We start from the raw sequence: 19,109 nt of genomic DNA, 5'->3' as shown, positions 1-19,109 counted from the left end.
ACAGGCCGGGTGTGGTGGCTCATGCCTGTAATCCCAGCAATTTGGGAGGCTGAGGTGGGTGGATCGCCTGAGGTTGGAGTTGGAGACCAACCTGGCCAACATGGTGAACCCCCGCCTCTACTAAAAATACAAAAAATTAGCTGGGCATGGTGGTGCCTGTAATCCCAGCTACTTGGGAGGCTGAGGCAGGAGAATTGCTAGAACCCAGGAGGCGGAGGCTGCAGTGAGCCGAGATCGTGCCACTACACTCCAGCCTGAGCAACAGAGCTTAATTCATAAACTTGGCAGCTGAAGCAGTGGGCTAGCCTGTATTGGAATCACCATGGAGCTTTTTTTTGAGACCCTATCTCAAAAAAAAAAAAAAAAAATTAAAAAGAAAACGAATGCGTTCAGTACAATCTTAGCTCACTCAGCACAAGTAATCATAAATAGTACTATGGTCAACTTCTATTTATCCATGAATGGCTTATCTGTTTTGAGGACAAATTATGGGCCAGCATTAGGGATTCAGGGAAGGTAGCTAACATTATTAAGTGCCTACCATAAACCAGGTGTTTTGCCTACATCATCTCATTTAATTCACACAGAATCCTAGTGAAGTGGGTGATGTCATTTCCATTTTATTAGGTGAGAAATTGAGACTCAGGGAGGCTAAATCACGTAAGTCATCCCGCTAGTAAATTTGGCTCTAAAACCTGTGTCCTAGGCTACAGTGCTTCTCACTGGGTGGAGGAGAAAGCGTCTGTTTCTGCCTACATATTCAAGCTAAACTACTTGTTGGATGATCTATCTATTCTCTTGCTTCTAATGAGAAATGACTGCATGACTCATTCTAAAAGGATGATCTAGGTGTCAATTTATTCCTTATATAATTTTCAATATATGGGTCTTTGTTTATACTAATGGGTAGTTTAAAAAAATAAAGAAGAGCATGTGTCATAACAATTATTTTATAATGGCTCTCCTTTTAATTTGGCAACAGGTTCTGAAGCAACACTGTAACTGCTAAATGCTTCCAGCTGCTTCTTTCCCCAGTAAAAGGTAAGTAATAAGAACCAGGATATAAAAACTAAATGATTACCTCTACTAAAAAGGTAAACCTTTTTCTCCCAAGTGATTTTGAAGACAAGAAAAAATGAAAACTAAAACACATTATGAACAGGCCTGTCAATCATTCCACCTTGTCCCTTGTGCCTCCCATTTCCTGCCGATCCTAGTGGTTCTAAATAGACAAAAGACACAGCAATTTGCAATCCCTTCCAGCAGAGCTGGTTGTCATTAGTGATGAGGCAGGCCATCCTCACAATCCCAACAGCCAGGAGAGGTGGGACTTCCTGCTTCTCTGGCAATTCCCCTTAAAGTTTGCAGACACAAGCTAGTGACCCACTGCCCTAACATTCAGGGCTGGCTTGGGGTTTTAAACAGTTTGATTACATATGCTGAATACAAATAGAAATTCCAGAAGAAAAAATAATCCAGAGTAACTGTTTCTAGATTTACAGTCTTTTTTTCTATTTCACATAAAAGTCTGGGTTTACATAACCCAGGAATTGTACAATTAAAAAAGACAGCTTATTCTAAAGATGTAGTTTTCAGCCTAGACTATGATAAAAATAACAAAAGGTCCCACCTACTGAATATTATTATGTAGTTCTGGGTCAGGAAAGTTATTTACATTTAAAAAATCCTCATTAGGTTTTGCTGTCTCCATTTTGCAAGTGAGAAATACGTCTCAGAGACGTCAAATCACTTGCTTAAAGTCACACAGCTACTAAGTGGTGGCGTTAGACCCCAGTGCTACAGTCATCTGACATAAGGTTGGGTGTTTCTACAAAGTGCTTTTGAAAGGATAGTGTTTTGTAATTTTTCTGCTCAGGGACCCCTCTGAGAATGTGAATCTGTTGGTCTCTCTCCTGCTAAGTAGAAACTGCTTCTTGGATATTTGCTGAGAAGGCCTGGCAGAAACCCAGCCCCACAAACTGCCCTACCTTTTACCCCGCAGGCTCTGCAGACATCTCCCGTGACCCCTGGTCATCACACAGGAGAGTGACTACTATTACCTCAGCACCTTCACTGTCTCCATCCACTGTGTCTGCTCACTCTCCCAGGGGTCCACCCGGATCCAGTCGGATGTCTGCAGGGCCAGCCGGGCCATTGCCACTCGGTGATGAGAAGCTGCGAGGTCTTTCTTCCCATAGTTGTCGTTGACAGGAGAGATGATACCCTGGATGACCTGGTACATTCCTAGGTAAGAGAGAGAGCAGTGGTGTTGCACATACAGACAGATGCTCGCCACCTGGCAGCCTGAATTCAGGCAGGTGCTAAATATCTCCAGTGCCTCATCCTAAGTGGGAGTAGACTCTGGCATTCTCTCATGGGGGAGAAAGGGTAGCTCCTTTAGGCAAGGGTAAAGGCACTACCTCAGTGAACATGTGCTTCTCCTCTAGAGTCTTCTACAACCCAGGGAGCACTGAGAGAAAGGTTTCTCTGCTGAGACAAAGGCTGTGAGGGTGGAGCTCAGGCAAGGGTCCCATACAGCAGTGTGGACAGTTAGGATCAGGATATAGCTGAGGAACAGCATGACTTCCCCTCCTCTAGGAATGAACAGGGGCACTATTTTTGCCCTCTATGTGAGGATGAAAATTATATGTAGTTTCTTAGCCCAAATGGGGATTTTGAGGATGAAGGACAAAAGGATGAGATTTTAGCGTGAACCAGGGTTGGTGGGTATTGGCTGTAGATGGACTACACAGGCCATCACTGACCTGGGAGGAATGTGCTCTTTCTCCCAGGAATGGGAGAGTGTACTTTGAAATAGACATGGACTGTGCTCACTCTGATAACTGCCCTGTAGATCTTCTAAACCCACATGGGATTCATTTGGTGAGAGATATATTTTCATGTGTTAAGCTCCTAAAACTAGAGGATTTATTATTGCAGCTAGCCTAGTCTATCTTGACAAATATGTTGTTATGAGACATTCCCTGTTATTCCTAGTTTAAGAGTGCCTGCCATAAATGAATGTTGAATTTCATTAAATTTTTCTGCAACTCTTGATTGTGCGATTTTTTTTTCTCCTTTACTCAGTTAATATAGTAAATTGCATTGATGAATTTTCGAATCCTAAACTAACACTGCATTCCTGAGATAAGCCCTATTTGGCCAAGATATATTACCTTTCTTGTGTATTGGTGGGTTCCCTTTGCTAATTTGTTTTTCAGGTAGTAAGACAGGTCTATAATTTTCCTTTCTCTCACTGTCCTAATCAGGTTTTGGTATCAAGGTTATCCTAGCCTCATAAAAAGTGTTGGAGAGTTCTTTTTCAATCCTGTAACAGATCTTGTGTTAGGACTGAAATAACTTTATTTTTGAGACAGAGTCTTGCTCTGTCACCCAGGCTGGAGTGCAGTGGTGCGATCTCAGCTCACTGCAACCTCCGCCTCCTGGGTTCAAGCAATTCTCCTGCCTCAGCCTCCCGAGTAGCTGTGACTACAGGCATGTGCTACCATGCCCAACTAATTTTTTAATTTTTAGTAGAGACAGGGTTTTGCCATGGTGGCCAGGCTGGTCTCCAACCCCTGACCTCAAGTGACCCACCCATCTCGGCCTCCCAAAGTGCTGAGATTACAGGCATGAGCCATTGTGCCCAGCCTGAAACAACATTTTTTTTTTTTCTTTTGCTGAGTGTTTTGTAGAACTCACCAGTGAAGTTTTGTGAGGCCAGAGTTTAATTTGTGCTGTCACTGACAGGAGAGATGATACCCTGGACGACCTGCTACATTCCTAGATAAGAGAGAGCAGTGGTGTTCCACATACAGACAGACGCTCACCACCTGGCAGCCTGGATTCAGGCAGGTGATAAATATCTCCAGTGCCTCATCCTGAGTGGGAGCAGACTCAGTAGTCAAATTTTTGACTACTAATTTAATTTCTTTAACGATTATAATTCAGATTTTCACTTCTTCATTATGATTTTGGCCACTTACATTTTCCAGGATTCTGCTTATCATATCTAAAATTTGAAATTTACAGGCATAAAGTTCTTTATGATATTCTTTTATCTGTTTAATGTCTTTTATCTGAACCATCTGCAGTGATGCCCATTTTCATTCCTAATGTTCGTTGTGACTTCTTTCTTTATCCTTGGGCAATATTGCTAGAGGCTTGTCATTTTATTAGTTGGTTCTTTGCAAAGAACCAACTTCTGGCATATTGGTTTTCTCTACTGAAGGTCTGCTTTCTGTTTCACTAATTTCTGGTCTTATTTTTAATAATTCTATCCTTCTACTCTACTGGTGTTATTTTGCTATTCTTTTTCTAACTTCTTGTGGTGTACGCCTAAACTTAATTTGCAGTCTGCTTATTTCCTTGAGAACTTGTTTGGAGGTTCTAGCAGAGGAGTGCAGCTACTTGTATACCCTTGACTGAAGGTCCTCCTCTATCGGGGATAGTCATCCTCTTCAACCCAGCGCGCAGCTTCAGGAGGGACGCACATGGAGCAGTGAGGGAGGAAGAGGAACCCGCCTAGCCAGCCAGATCAACCGAATCAACTCTGGCGATCAGTGTGGCGACAGATGTCATAGCCATATCGCCCTCACATCCTTATTTCCTACTATATACAGTTCAGGCTATAAAATTGCCCTCTAAGTAATCCCACAAATTTTGATATGTAGTGTTTTCATGATCATTCAGTTCAAAGCATTTTCTAATTTCCATTATTACCCGTCTGTTTTGATCTATGAATTATTTAGAAGTATTTTTCTTAATTACCAAACTGTGATTTTTGGTTATCTTTTTGTTATTGATTTCTAGCTTAGTTGCACCGCAGTCAGAGAATATACTCCATATTGATTCAATCTTGTGAAACATGTTGATATTTGATTTATGTCCTAGTATACGGTGAGTTTTGGTAAATGTCCTACGTGTGCTTAAAAAGAATGCATATTCTATGGTTGTCAAATGTAATGTTCTGTCCATTCAGTCAAGATTACTAATTGTTTTGCTTAAATCTACGTTCTGATTTTTTCTGTAAACAGAGGCATGTTAAAATCTCTCACTATGATTGTGGATTTTCTGTTTTTCTTTTTAGTACTTTCATCTTTCGTTTCATACATTTTCAGGATTGTTTTATAGTTCAGAATATGACCTATCTTAGTGAATATTCCATAGGTGCTTAAAAATATATATTCTGCTGTTGCTGGATGGAGAGTTCTATTACACGTCAATTTGATGCTGTTGTTGAGTGTCTTTAGTTCTATATCCTTGCTGATTTTCTGTCCAGTAGTTCTGTCCAGCAGCAGTAATTGGCAATTGTGGGGTGTTGAAGTCTCTACCTATAATTGTGAATTTGTCTATTTTGCCTTTCAGCTCTATCAGTTTCCGCTCCATGTATTTTGGGATCCTGTTTTTGGTGTGCACACATTTAATGGGCTTTCAATAAACTTTTAATTTTGTTTATTTTGGTCATAATTTCTATAAATTCTGATGAGTTTTTCATCAAATCTGGTAAGTGACTTTCTATAGTTTCTTTTTTCTTTAGATATAAATGCTACTTTTAAAATCTGTATCATACAATGCCAATTTCAAAGTCTGTACAGGTTATTTCTGTTGTCTGTTTTTTCTGATAGTTCTTAGTTATATTGTTTTCTTTTGTGCCTATTTTTGAATGTTTTCTGGTGAATGCCCCTGAGCAGTTATTTGTGAAGGATCTCCAGATCTAAGATAGATATTCCAGAGACAGTTCATATTTGCTTTTGTCAGGCACCTAGAGTTATTAAAGCTCATGAATAACCTGAAATCAAATTCCTGGCTTGAGTTTTTTTGGCTAATCCAGGATGGGAGTTTCAAATCTGAAGAAGGACTCATGTGTGGCTACTTCTTCCTAGGGATATTTTATCCTTTCACTTTTCTTCTTTTGCTTGTCTCAGCACTAAGGCACTAAGGCTTCTCAGAAGTTCTCTAGGATTAGGGAGAAAAGGTGAATTAAGATCTAGTTCACTTTACCCCTGAGGGTATAGCTCCCTGTGGGAAGTCAACTCTGAGGCCTCTCCGCTTGGAAGGGATCCAGTCTCTGAATTCTATTCTTCCCCACTTGCATGGCTGCTGATTCAAAGCTTAAGTGAGCAGTTCTGGCAAGTGCTCACAGGGCACCAGTGGCTCTGGTGCTCCCATAGCCTGCTAACCTCTCTGGTTACAGGTGTTTAACTCTCAGTTTTTTAGCTTTAAAAGTGAAGTTTGCTAAAGAGAAGGAGAACAGAAAACCAATACTGCATGTTCTCACTTACAAGTGGAAGCTAATGGTGAGAACTCATGATCACAAAGAAGCGACCAACACATACTGGGGTCTACTTGAGGGTGGATGGTGGAGAGTGAGAGGAGCGGAGAAAACAACTAATGGGCACTAAACTTAATACCTGGGTAAGGAAATAATCTGTGCAAGAAACCCCCTGTGACATAAGTTTATCTACAAAACAAACCTTCACATGTACCCTCGAACTCAAAATAAAAGTTAAAAAAAGGTAAAGTGTGGAAAATGTTCTACCCACCACTTTTTGTTGTTGTAATGGGAAAGTTGATCCTAAGAGTGTGGCCTGCCCCTCTGGAAACTGGAAGCATTTTCCATGCATGGTAATCCTGGCAGGCCCAGACTCTCCTTCCTGAGGGCTGAGGTACTCCCTCCTTCAAGGGGATGGCAGAACCCAGCTGAGAGCAAGGAGGTCATATTCAGTTTTTGACTCCCACAACTGGCTCTTGAAACTCATTTCAGAGGTAATGCTTGTGAAGGTTAAAGCTTTCATTTAAAAGAGCCAGGCTATATTGAGAGAGAAAAGGTTTATTTAAGTTCCAAAAGTTACTCTTAAAATAATCAAGAACCAGAAAACCCAGGGAATCAGAACGCACAGTTTCACTAAAGCTCACAGAGCAGTAAAAAGAAAAGAATGTGAAAATGAAAACAAAAGGCCCTTCTTGGCCTGAGGATGAGGTGAGGTGGAAGGATGGGCAGAAGGGCAGAGAAGAACCTGATAGACAATGTCTGTGGTGACAGTTTAGACAGGCATTAGGCCTGCTCCCTATATTCTCATAACCTGCAGAGATAAACCTAATTTGTATTGGGGTTTGGGAGGGCATAGTTAAGAGGCCCAGTTAAATCTGGCAATGGTAGAGCAGTGGAGTTTATATTTTGCTTCCCACCTGGAATTCTGGAAGACCACCTTGCATTGCTCTGTGCCAATATGGAACGGCACTGACAGGGTAGAAATGGCATGTGGCATATATAGCAGAGAGGGCTTCAGAACACTCTCCTTCAGCTTTGGCAGGGCATGGCACAGATCCACAGCAATTCTAAGTCTCCTTAAGAAGAATAGTGAAGGAGGCTGAGAATTAGCAGTCAGCAGGTACTTGGGCTACTAGCGGGTAGATACAGGGTATAGGGAGTTCAGTCCAAGGCCAGGGACTATGGCATTGGCAGTACCAGGGGGCGCCTAGGCACAGATCCAGACAGCAGGGATATAATGCCTGAGACAAGAAAAGCTGAGGAGGCTTCAATAGTGGAGTGACAGTGGATAGATGCCAGTGCCTAAGATTAAGGACAGATCCCTTGGCTAGAAAGTAGTGAGGGCAGCTGCCCTGTTTTGGAAGCCAGGATGCTAAGCCATCCAGGATGCTTAATGCACTCTTGGGGAGGTAGGCAGGAAAAAATGCACTCGATTAATAACTAACCTGCAAAAGACTAAGCTGAACATTAAAAAGTTCACAACTTCAAGAACCCCTTGAAGTGGCACATTTTTTCACAATTCATGGAATGGTGGCTTAAGATCAAGCTGAATGTTACAGAAAGCAAAGTTAGTGATCTTTCTGCATGTCTGAGCTCCATGTTATACACGGGACATACATGCTACTTCTTTTTCTCTTCCTGTTTAAAAGAAATGGGGGCTAGGAGGACTAACTCCTGTTGGGTGCTGACTTTCTTGAGCAATTTCCATTTAGCCTTCACATTAATTTCTGTTTTATAGAAGAAAATGGTGGAAGGACAGGGCTCTCCCCAGGCAGCTCTGCTGGGCGTGTTGGATACCCAGGTGTCACCTGTGATGCTTTAGCTCATCTTGATAGGGCAGGCCCTGCATTGAGAAATCAATGCTTTTTATAGCACCCAGGAGAGGAGAGTCAATAAAAATAACAATTTGATCTAAAACTCCTTCTTGCCCTCCAAATGGTTGTAAGTCCGAGCCTTTTCCCTTCCCCACTGCTCTTGGCCACAATCCCAGTGACCCTCCCAGCCCCTCCCCCACTAGATGCAGATACTTCTCCTGTGACCCTCTGCTGCTCAGACACATCTCCATTACAGCACCTGTATGAACATGATTCATCTGCCTGTGCCTTTCCCATGACACTGAGCACTCCTTAAGGACACGAACTTGTCTTTTCGTTCTGGATAACACGATGAGCACATCAGTTAGAACAAAGATATACTATCCTTACAGATAGAATTCCTTGTTTATCTTCACCCTCTTTGAAAACTAATAAAATGATAAAGGAATAAACAAAGCATGAAATCACAAGAGCAAAGAGAGTGCAAAAGGAGACAATAGTTGGGAAAATGCAAAACATTTTGGACACTGGAGAGCTGATAAAAAACAGTAACAAACCAAGCAGAGTCTTCTGCATGCAGGAAAGGCATAAGAGGCAAGCTGCGCAGTAGCAGAGGCCCAGAGTGGCTGAGGAACTGAAGGAGCCAAGAACCTCTCCAGGTGGGGGTGCCAGAGGGCCTGAAAACAGGAGGGCCAGTTTAGAGTTTGTTTGAAGAGTCCTTAGATCCACCCCAGCCTCCAATAGCCTACCTTATCCTCCCATTGTGGCAGAAGGGCAGATATCTGCTTTCTGCCTGGGTTGGACCAGAGAGAACCTTCATTCTCAAATATAGGCACAGTTGAGTGCGGGGAAGTAACATCTTTAAGACAGAAAGATTAAGTATGTTTCCCAGAATGTCTCTCTGGGGAACAGACCTACCTAGAAGAAGACACCAACATCTATACACATTTGGGGGTCTTGAACCTAGGACCTGATCATATAACCGTGCAGCTTTACACTCACATCAAGAGCTTCTAGCCTGCATCTGGGACCTGATCTGCAAACATGAGTGGACAGTCTAGGAAGAGACAAATTTTGGAAAGGTGCTTACCATGAAAGACAGAGACTAAAACAGCTACCAGGAGCAAAGGAACTTGGAGGATACAAAGGCAATACAGAAATTGTATGTAGGATTTTCAGGAATTATATGCAGGAATTGCATACTACAAAGAAGAAAACACTAGAGGTTTTATCTATGAGGTACACATTGAACTAATAGAAATTTCTGAAAGAGAACAGGAGAACAGAAGAAATCATCAAATAAATAAGACATTCTACTTTCCCAGACTAGAAGGACATATATTTTCAGAATCAATGGTCCTCTGAGAATCAGCATTTGGCATAAAAGAAGATTCACACAATGTCAAAACCTTATAAAATTTTAGACCAGTAGGTTTAAACAGAAGGTCCTAAAAGTTTCAAAAGTTTCAAAAGAGATACCAGAGGTTTAATATACAGAACTTGGAAAGCAGGATAGCATTGGATTTCTCAACAGCAAGTCTTGAATCCAGGAGACAGTGGAGGGAAGTCTTCAAAATGTTAAAGGAAAATAATTTCCAACCTTAATTCTACATTTGGCCAAGCTACCATCAATTGGAACAGGCGTCAGCAGGCTTTTTCTATTACGGGACAGACAGTAAATAGTTTACGCTTTGCAGGCCACATACAGTTTTTATGGACTACATACAAACTTTGTTGCATAATTTTTGAAGCCATTTAAAAAATGTAAGCAAACCATCCGTAGCTCACAACATAAATGAAAATAGGATATGGGTCAGATTTGGCTTGTGGGCTGTAGTTTACTGCCCTTTGAAGTATGGCATGAAGATGTGTTCATACATGCTAGGTTTCAGAAAATTTACCTCCTCTATACCCTTTTTTCACAAAGATGCTGGAGGACACATTCCACCACCCAAATAAGAGAGTAAACCCAAAAGCAGAAGAGAAGACATGAAATCCAAGAAACAAGGGTTTTGAATCAGGAAACAGGCAAAGAGAATCCCCAGGGAGACAGTGAAAGGCAATCCCAGGATGACAGTATAGTGGGTACACAGAGCTGGATGTCCAGATAGGACCTGGAGGGCTTTAGGAGGGATATGGGCAGACAAAAAATGGAACAGATAGATCATCTGATTAATTTGTCTGTACTAAGAAGAGTTTTAGAGATCTTTTGGTAAAATTGAGACTGAATTAATGATAGGCATAAGGAACTAAGGCAACAAATAAATGAACAATTATTAACTCTAGGAAAAAACCCAAAGTTTATATGAGAAGCAATGGAATCATAGTGCACTGCATGGTTTTGTTGACACTATTTACATAGACATAAATGTGAACAATAATATGAATTGAACCCAAAGTTATGAGCTAATCAATTTGGGAGCATGTGGTGGAGGCGAGGTGTGAATGGGAGGGTGAAGGTGTGAGAGAGTGAAATCTTCATTTTTCCTGAAGGAAGCCAAGATATATTATCTAAATCTGAAAAAAACAAGATACAACAGTATAAGCTTATTATTTAGAAATGGGGAGTCAAGTACCAGAGAAAACATCTGAAAGAGGCATAAGTGATTGTTCTGGGAACCAGGAATTAGAAATGAGGATGGAACAAATAACACTATAAGCCTTAGAATAACAACTTTTATTATCTAATAAATTTATAAATATGATATATAAAATAAGCTTAAAAATTAATGCACACTGTAGAAAGATTACAGTCTACTGAAAAGTGTGAAGGATAAAAAGTAAAACATATGTAAGAGGTTAATATGGTTTATATTATATTCATTTTGCATTTTTTTGTATATTTTTCTTCAAATAATGTAAATTCATTTTTATATCTTCTTTATTTAGATTATATGATATGTGTTCTTCTTGGTCATTAGCACTCTTGAAAACATCACTTTTAGGGCAACCCCCTTTGAGTCCCCTCCCTTTATATGGGAGCTCTGTTTTCATTCTGTTAATGTTGCAACTGCACTCTTCTGGTCCATGTTTGTTACAGCTGGAGCTGAGCTTTCGCTTGCTGTCCACCACTGCTGTTTGCTGCTGTTGCAGATCGTTGCTGACTTCCATCCCTCCAGATCCGGCAGAGTGTCTGCTGTGCTCCTGATCCAGTGAGGCGCCCACTGCGGCTCTTGATTGGGCTAAAGGCTTGCCATTGTTTCCACACGGCTAAGTGCCCAGGTTTGTCCTAATTGAGCTGAACACTAATCGAGCTGAGTCACTAGGTTCCATGGTTCTCTTCTGTGACCCATGGCTTCTAATAGAGCTATAACACTCACCGCATGGCCCAAGATTCCATTCCTTGGAATCTGTGAGGCCAAGAACTCCAGGTCAGAGACCACAAGGCTTGCAACAATCTTGGAAGTGGCCCACTGCCATTTTGGAAGCGGCCCGCCACCATCTTGGGAGCTCGGGGAGCAAGGACCCCCTGGTAACATTTTGGCAACCCAGATGGGACCTCCAAAGCGGTGAGTAATATGGGACCACTTTTGCTTGCTATTCTGTCCTATTCTTCCTCAGAACTGAAGGAAAATACCAGGCATCTGTCGGCCAGTTAAAAACGATTTGCGTGGCTGCAGGACTTAAGACTCAGGTGTGAGGCTATCTGGGGAAGGGCTTTCTAACAACCCTCAACCCTTCTGGGCTGGGGACGTTGGTCTGCCTGGAGCTAGCTTCCACTTTCAATTTTCTTGGGGAAGCTGAGGGCCAACTAGAGGCAGAAAGCTGTTGTCCCGAACTCCTGGCAGTAGCTGGTAGAGATCATGGTGCAGCCAGAAGTCTCTACTCAACAGTCACCCATGCATGCACGCCTACCTTTCCTTCTGACCCATACCTCCTGGGTCCTGACTGTGACTTTCTTGAGAGTGTAGCCCCAAAATTCTCCTTACCTCTGAATCTGCTTCCTCTGATCCCTGCCTCCTAGGTACTAAAGGTTCAGACTTCATTTCCTCTAGCAAGTTGTATCTCCAAAGGGATCTAAGAAAGCTCTACGCTGAGTCCTTAGGCATCTAGGCTATAAACCCAGGGAGTCTTGTCCCTGATGTCCCTCCCAATTTAGACACACAACTCTCGACATGGGCAGTTATGTGGGACCCATTCCCCACCACCCTTGCCAGGGCCCTAAGTTTGTGGCTAAGAGGAGGAGAGAGAGAGACATGGAAGAGAGAGAGAGAAAGAGAGAGAGAGAGACACATGGAAGAGAGAGAGGCAGAGGAAAGAGAGAGAGAGATGGAGGAGAGAGAGAGAGAGGAGAGGCAGAGAGAGATGGAGGAGAGGGACAGAGGAGAGAGAGAGAGACAGAGGGAGTCAAAGAGTAAAAGAAAGAGAAAGATAAAAATAGTAAAAAAACAACAACAACAAAAAAACCAACAAAAAACACACAAAAAAAACCCCGTGTGCCCTATTCCTCTAAAAGCAAGGGTAAATTTAAAACCTATAATTGATAATTGAAGGTCTTCTCCATGATCCTATAATACTCCAATACTACCTTGTTGTCACTGTAAACAAGGGCATAGCCCAAAAACACTGAGACCACTGACAACCCATAGCTTTCCTATCAAAAATCCTTAACCCAGTAACCCATTCAATCTGTAGCAGCATTCAATCTGTAGTGGCAACTGCTTTGCTAACAGAAGAAAGTAGAAAAGTAACTTTTGGAGGAAACCTCATTGTTAGCACACCTCACCAGTTCAGAATTATTCTAAGTCAAAAAAGCAAAAAGGTAGCTTACTAACTCAAAAATCTTAAAATATGGGGCTATTCTGTTAAAAAAAAAAAAAAAAAGATAATTTAACACCAACCACTGGTAATTCCCTTAACCCAACAGATTTCCTAACAGGGGATTTAAATCTTAATTACCATATAAGGGTCCGACCAGACCTAAGAGGAACTCCCTTCAGGACAGGAGATAGATGGTTCCTCCCAGGTGATTGAGGAAAAAACCACAATGGGTATTCAGTAATTGATACAGACTCTTGTGGAAGCAGACTTAGAAAAATTGCCTAATGATTGATCTCCTCAAACGTGCAAGCCGTTTGCACTCAGCTAAGCCTTAATGTACTTACAGAATCAAAAGACTATCTCAATCCTGACTCAAAAGGTTACCTACACCCTCTCTGAAATGAATTTGCATAAGAACTGCTTTTATGGGAATGCATCCTGATGGGGCAGCTGGGTTGTTATGAAATACTCAGGAACCCAGCCCAGCTCTAGGACTCACCCCTGAGCACAAAGGCAATATTGGGAACACTGGTAGAGGACCACTAGAATCCAGCAGCCTGGACCCCTTTCTTTGTGGTCAAGAAAGGCGGGAAAACAGGTGCAGGACTGCTACATCAGTGAGCGTAACTAACCCGATAAGCAAGCAGAGGTCCATGGGTGGTTACGCACCCTCGAAAAGAACTCACTTCTGAGCACAAAGGCAATGTTGGGCACGCTGGTAAAGGACCACAAGAACCCAGCAGCCCAGGCCCCTTTCTTTGTGGTCAAGAAAAGGCGGGAAAAGGGGTGCAGGACTGCTACACCGGTGAGAGTAACTAATCCAATAAGCAGAGGTCCATGGGTGGTTACACACCCTGGAAAGGAATAAGCATTAGGACCATAGAGGATGCTCTAGGACTAATGCTCAGTGGAAAATGACTAGGGGTGCTGGCATCCCTGTGTTCTTTTTTCAGATGGGAAATGTTCCCCCCAAGGCAAAAACACCCCTAAGATGTATTCTGGAGAACTGGGACCAATTTGACCCTCAGACGCTAAGAAAGAAATGACTTATATTCTTCTGCAGTACCACCTGGCCATGATATCCTCTTCAAGGGGGAGAAACCTGGTCTTCTGAGGGAAGTATAAATTATAACACCATCTTGCAACTAGACCTCCTTTGTAGAAAAGAAGGCAAATGGAGTGAAGTGGCATATGTACAAACTTTCTTTTCATTAAGAGACAACTCGCAATTATGTAAAAAGTGTGATTTATGCCCTACAGGAAGCCCTCAGAGTCTACCTCCCTACCCCAGCATCCCCCCAACTCCTTCCCCAACTAATAAGGATCCCCCTTCAACCCAAATGATCCAAAAGGAGAGAGACAAAGGGGTAAACAATGAACCAAAGAGTGTCAATATTCCCCGATTATGCCCCCTCCAAGCAGTGAGAGGAGGAGAATTCGGCCCAGCTAGAGTGCATGTACCTTTTTCCCTCTCAGACTTCAAGCAAATTAAAATAGACCTAGGTAAATTCTTAGATAACCCTGACGGCTATATTGATGTTTTACAAGGGTTAGGACAATCCTTTGATCTGACATGGAGAGATATAATGTTACTGCTAGATCAGACACTAACCCCAAATGAGAGAAGTGCCGCCATAACTGCAGCCCAAGAGTTTGGCGATCTCTGGTAGCTGTCAGGTCAATGATAGGATGACAACAGAGGAAAGAGAAAGATTCCCCACAGGCCAGCAGGCAGTGTAGACCCTCACTGGGACACAGAATCAGAACATGGAGATTGGTGCCGCAGACACTTGCTAACCTGCGTGCTAGAGGACTAAGGAAAACTAAGAAGAAGCCTATGAATTATCCAATGATGTCCACTATAACACAGGGAAAGGAAGAAAATCCTACTGCCTTTCTAGAGAGACTAAGGGAGGCATTGAAGAAGCATACCTCCCTGTCACCTGACTCTATTGAAAGCCAACTAATCTTAAAGGATAAGTTTATCACTCAGTCAGCTGCAGACATTAGGAAAAAACTTCAAGAGTCCACCTTAGGCCCAGAGCAAAACTTAGAAACCCTATTGAACTTGGCAATCTCGGTTTTTTATAATAGAGATCAGGAGGAGCAGGCGGAATGGGACAAACAGGATTAAAAAAAGGCCACCGCTTTAGTCATGGCCCTCAGCCAAGCAGAATTTGGAGGCTCTGGAAAAGGGAAAAGCTGGGCAAATCAAATGCCTAATAGGCCTTGCTTCCAGTGTGGTCTACAAGGACACTCTAAAAAGACTGTCCAAATAGAAGTAAGCCACCCCCTCGTCCTTGTCCCTTATGTCAAGGGAATCACTGGAAGGCCCACTGCCCCAGGGGATGAAAGTCCTCTGAGTCAGAAGCCACTACCCAGATAATCCAGCAGCAGGACTGAGGGTGCCTGGGGCAAGCGCCAGCCCATGCCATCACCCTCACAGAGCCCCGGGTATGCTTGACCATTGAAGGCCAGGAAGTTAACTGTCTCCTGGACACTGGCATGGCCTTCTCAGTGTTACTCTCCTGTCCCGGACAACTGTCCTCCAGATCTGTCACTATCCGAGGGGTCCTAGGACAGCCAGTCACTAGATACTTCTCCCAGTCACTAAGCTGTGACTGGGGAACTTTACTCTTTTCACATGCTTTTCTAATTACTCCTGAAAGCCCCACTCCCTTGTTAGGGAGAGACATTCTAGCAAAAGCAGGGGCCATTGTACACCTGAACATAGGGGAAGGAACACCCGTTTGTTGTCCCCTGCTTGAGGAAGGAATTAATCCTGAAGTCTGGGCAACAGAAGGACAATATGGATGAGCAAAGAATGCCCGTCCTGTTCAAGTTAAACTAAAGGTTTCTGCCTCCTTTCCCTACCAAAGGCAGTACTCCCTTAGGCCCAACAAGGACTCCAAAAGAGTGTTAAGGACCTAAAAGCCCAAGACCTAGTAAAACCATGCAATAGCCCCTGCAATACTCCAATTTTAGGAGTACAGAAACCCGACAGACAGTGGAGGTTAGTGCAAGATCTCAGCATTATCAATGAGGCCGTTGTCCCTCTATACCCAGTTGTACCTAACCCTTATACTCTGCTTTCCCAAATACCAGAGGAAGCAGAGTGGTTTACAGTCCTGGACCTTAAGGATGCCTTTTTCTGTATCCCTCTACACCCTGACTCTCAATTCTTGTTTGCCTTTGAAGATCCTTCAAACCCAATGTCTCAACTCACCTGGATTGTTTTATCCCAAGGGTTCAGGGATAGCCCCCATCTATTTGGCCAGGCATTAGCCCAAGTATGAGACTCAAGCCAATTCTCATACCTGGACACTCTTGTCCTTTGGTACGTGGATGATTTACTTTTAGCCACCCATTCAGAAACCTTATGCCATCAAGCCACCCAAGCGCTCTTAAATTTCCTCGCTACCTATGGCTATAAGGTTTCCAAACCGAAGGCTCAGCTCTGCTCACAGCAGGTTAAATACTTAGGGCTAAAATTATCCAAAGGCACCAGGGCCCTCAGTGAGGAATGTATCCAGCCTATACTGGCTTATCCTCATCCCCAAACCCTAAAGCAACTAAGAGCGTTCCTTAGCATAACAGGCTTCTGCCGAATATGGATTCCCACGTACAGCGAAATAGACCATTATATATACTAATTAAGGAAACTCAGAAAGCCAATATCCATTTACTAAGATGGACACCTGAAGCAGAAGTGGCTTTCCAGGCCCTAAAGAAGACCCTAACTCAAGCCCCAGTGTTAAGCTTGCCAACGGGGCAAGACTTTTCTTTATATGTCACAGAAAAAACAGGAATAGCTCTAGGAGTCCTTACACAGGTCCGAGGGATGAGCTTGCAACCCGTGGCATACCTGAGTAAGTAAACTGATGTAGTGGCAAAGGGTTGGCCTCATTGTTTACAGGTAGTAGTGGCAGTAGCAGTCTTGGTATCTGAAGCAGCTAAAATAATACAAGGAAGAGATCTTACAGTGTGGACATCTCATGATGTGAATGGCATACTCACTGCTAAAGGAGACTTGTGGCTGTCAGACAACCATTTACTTAAATATCAGGCTCTATTACTTGAAGGGCCAGTGATGCAACTGTGCACTTGTGCAACTCTTAATGCAGCCACATTTCTTCCAGACAACGAAGAAAAGGCAGAACATAACTGTCAACAAGTCATTGCTCAAACCTACGCCACTCGAGGGGACCTTCTAGAGGTTCCCCTGACTGTTCCTGACCTCAACTTGTATACTGATGGAAGTTCCTTTGTAGAAAAATGACTTCAAAAAGCGGGGTATGCAATGGTCAGTGATAATGGAATACTTGAAAGTAATCCCATCACTCCAGGACCTAGTGCTCAGCTGGCAGAACTAGCAGCCCTCACTCGGACACTAGAATTAGGAGAAGGAAAAAGGGTAAATATATACAGACTCTAAGTCTGCTTACCTAGTCCTCCATGCCCAAGCAGCAATATGGAGAGAAAGGGAACTCCTAACTTCTGAGGGAACACCTATCAAACATGAGGAAGCCATTAGGAGATTATTATTGGCTGTACAGAAACCTAAAGAGGTGACAGTCTTCCACTACTGGGGTCATCAAAAAGAAAAAAAAAAGAAAAATAAAAGAGAACCACGAAGTGAATATTTAAGCCAAAAGAGCCGCAAGGTGGGACCCTCCATTAGAAATGCTTATAGAAGGACCCCCAGTATGGGGTAATCCCCTCCAGGAAACCAAGCCCCAGTACTCAACAGAAAAAGTAGAATGGAAAACCTCACGAGGACATAGTTTCCTCCCCTCAGGATGGCTAACCACTGAAAAAGGGAAAATACTTTTGCCTACAGCTAACCAATGGAAATTACTTAAAACCCTTCACCAAACCTTTCACTTAGGCACTGATAGCACCCATCAGATGGCCAAGTCATTATTTACAGGACCAGGCCTTTTCAAAACTATCAAGCAGATAGCCAGGGCCTGTGAAGTGTGCCAAAGATATAATCCCCTGCACTGCAGGCCATACCTTTCAATCCCTGTATCTTTAACCTCCTTGTTAAGTTTGTCTCTTCCAGAATCAAAGCTATAAAACTACAAATGGTTCTTCAAATGGAGCCCCAAATGCAGTCCATGACTAAGATCTACTGGAGACCCCTGGACCGGCCTGCTAGCCCATGATCCCAAGTTAATGACATCGAAGGCACCCCTCCTGAGGAAGTCTCAATTGCACAACCCCTACTACACCCCAATACAGCAGGAAGCAGTTAGAGTGGTCATCGGCCAACCTCCCCAACAGCACTTAGGTTTTCCTGTTGAGACGGGGCACTGAGAGACAGGACTAGCTGGATTTCCTAGGCTGACTAAGAATCCCTAAGCCTAGCTGGGAAGGTGACTGCATCCACCTTTGAACACGGGGCTTGCAACTTAGCTCACACCCGACCAATCAGAGAGCTCACTAAAATGCTAACTAGGCAAAAACAGGAGGTAAAGAAATAGCCAATCATCTATCTCCTGAGAGCACAGTGGGAGGGACAATGATTGGGATATAAACCCAGGCATTTGAGCCAGCAACAGCAACCCCCTATGGGTCCCCTCCCTTTGGATGGGAGCTCTGTTTTCACTCTATTAAATCTTGCAACTGAAACAAAACAAAACAAAACAAAAAAACCCCATCACTTTTAATAGATACATAATGATACAGACTAAAAATATATTTAAAAAATTTGTGTTAGAATCCAAATATGACTATCTTTGTAGATCTTGGTTCCAGGTCTTGGATAGTTTTTCAAGATAAATTATCAGAAAGAAAATTATTGACTTGAAAATTTTTGGGGTGTTTTGCTTTATCTTGCTAAACTGCTTTTCAGAAATTCTGAACAAGAAGAGAAAGTCACCAGCGGGTATGAAAGATGCCATCTCATTGCATCAGGCCATACTGGGACTGTTCATTTAAAAACACCTTTGCCAGTCTGTAGGAATATTTTGTGGTTTACAATTTGCATTTAAAATTACTGATGTGATTTTAAATTTATTAGACATTTCTATTTCTCTTTTTATGAACTGCCTGCTCACATTCATTGATCATCTATCTATTGACACATATGAACTATTTTAATAAGTATAGTCATCCCTTGGTATCCACAGGGGATTGGTTCTAGGATCTCCCATGGATACCAAAATTCACAGATGTTTAATGCCTTTATATAAAATGGTGTAATATTTGCATATAACCTACACACATCCTTCTGTATACTTCATCTCTAGATTACT

General features: G+C 42.7%; 1 protein-coding gene across 6 annotated transcripts in view; it reads right to left on the bottom strand.

Annotated features, from left to right (window-relative positions):
- The window catches only part of NMNAT3 (nicotinamide nucleotide adenylyltransferase 3), a 109,812-nt gene that overhangs the window by 10,617 nt on the left and 80,086 nt on the right, over positions 1-19,109 (bottom strand). For 5 of the 6 annotated variants that reach the window (XM_025376143.1, XM_025376148.1, XM_025376142.1 and 2 more), the window contains one exon: positions 2,061-2,244. The exons of the other annotated variant lie outside the window; for it this stretch is intronic. In XM_025376143.1, coding sequence (XP_025231928.1) covers positions 2,061-2,244 — 184 coding nt within the window. The remainder of the gene's footprint in view (positions 1-2,060; positions 2,245-19,109) is intronic. 6 annotated transcript variants of the gene reach the window in all.

Source organism: Theropithecus gelada, chromosome 2 (assembly GCF_003255815.1).
Source record: "Theropithecus gelada isolate Dixy chromosome 2, Tgel_1.0, whole genome shotgun sequence".
NCBI lineage: Eukaryota > Metazoa > Chordata > Mammalia > Primates > Cercopithecidae > Theropithecus > Theropithecus gelada.
The sequence above is the reverse complement of the archived record's forward strand: the minus strand, read 5'-3'. Positions and strand labels throughout refer to the sequence as shown.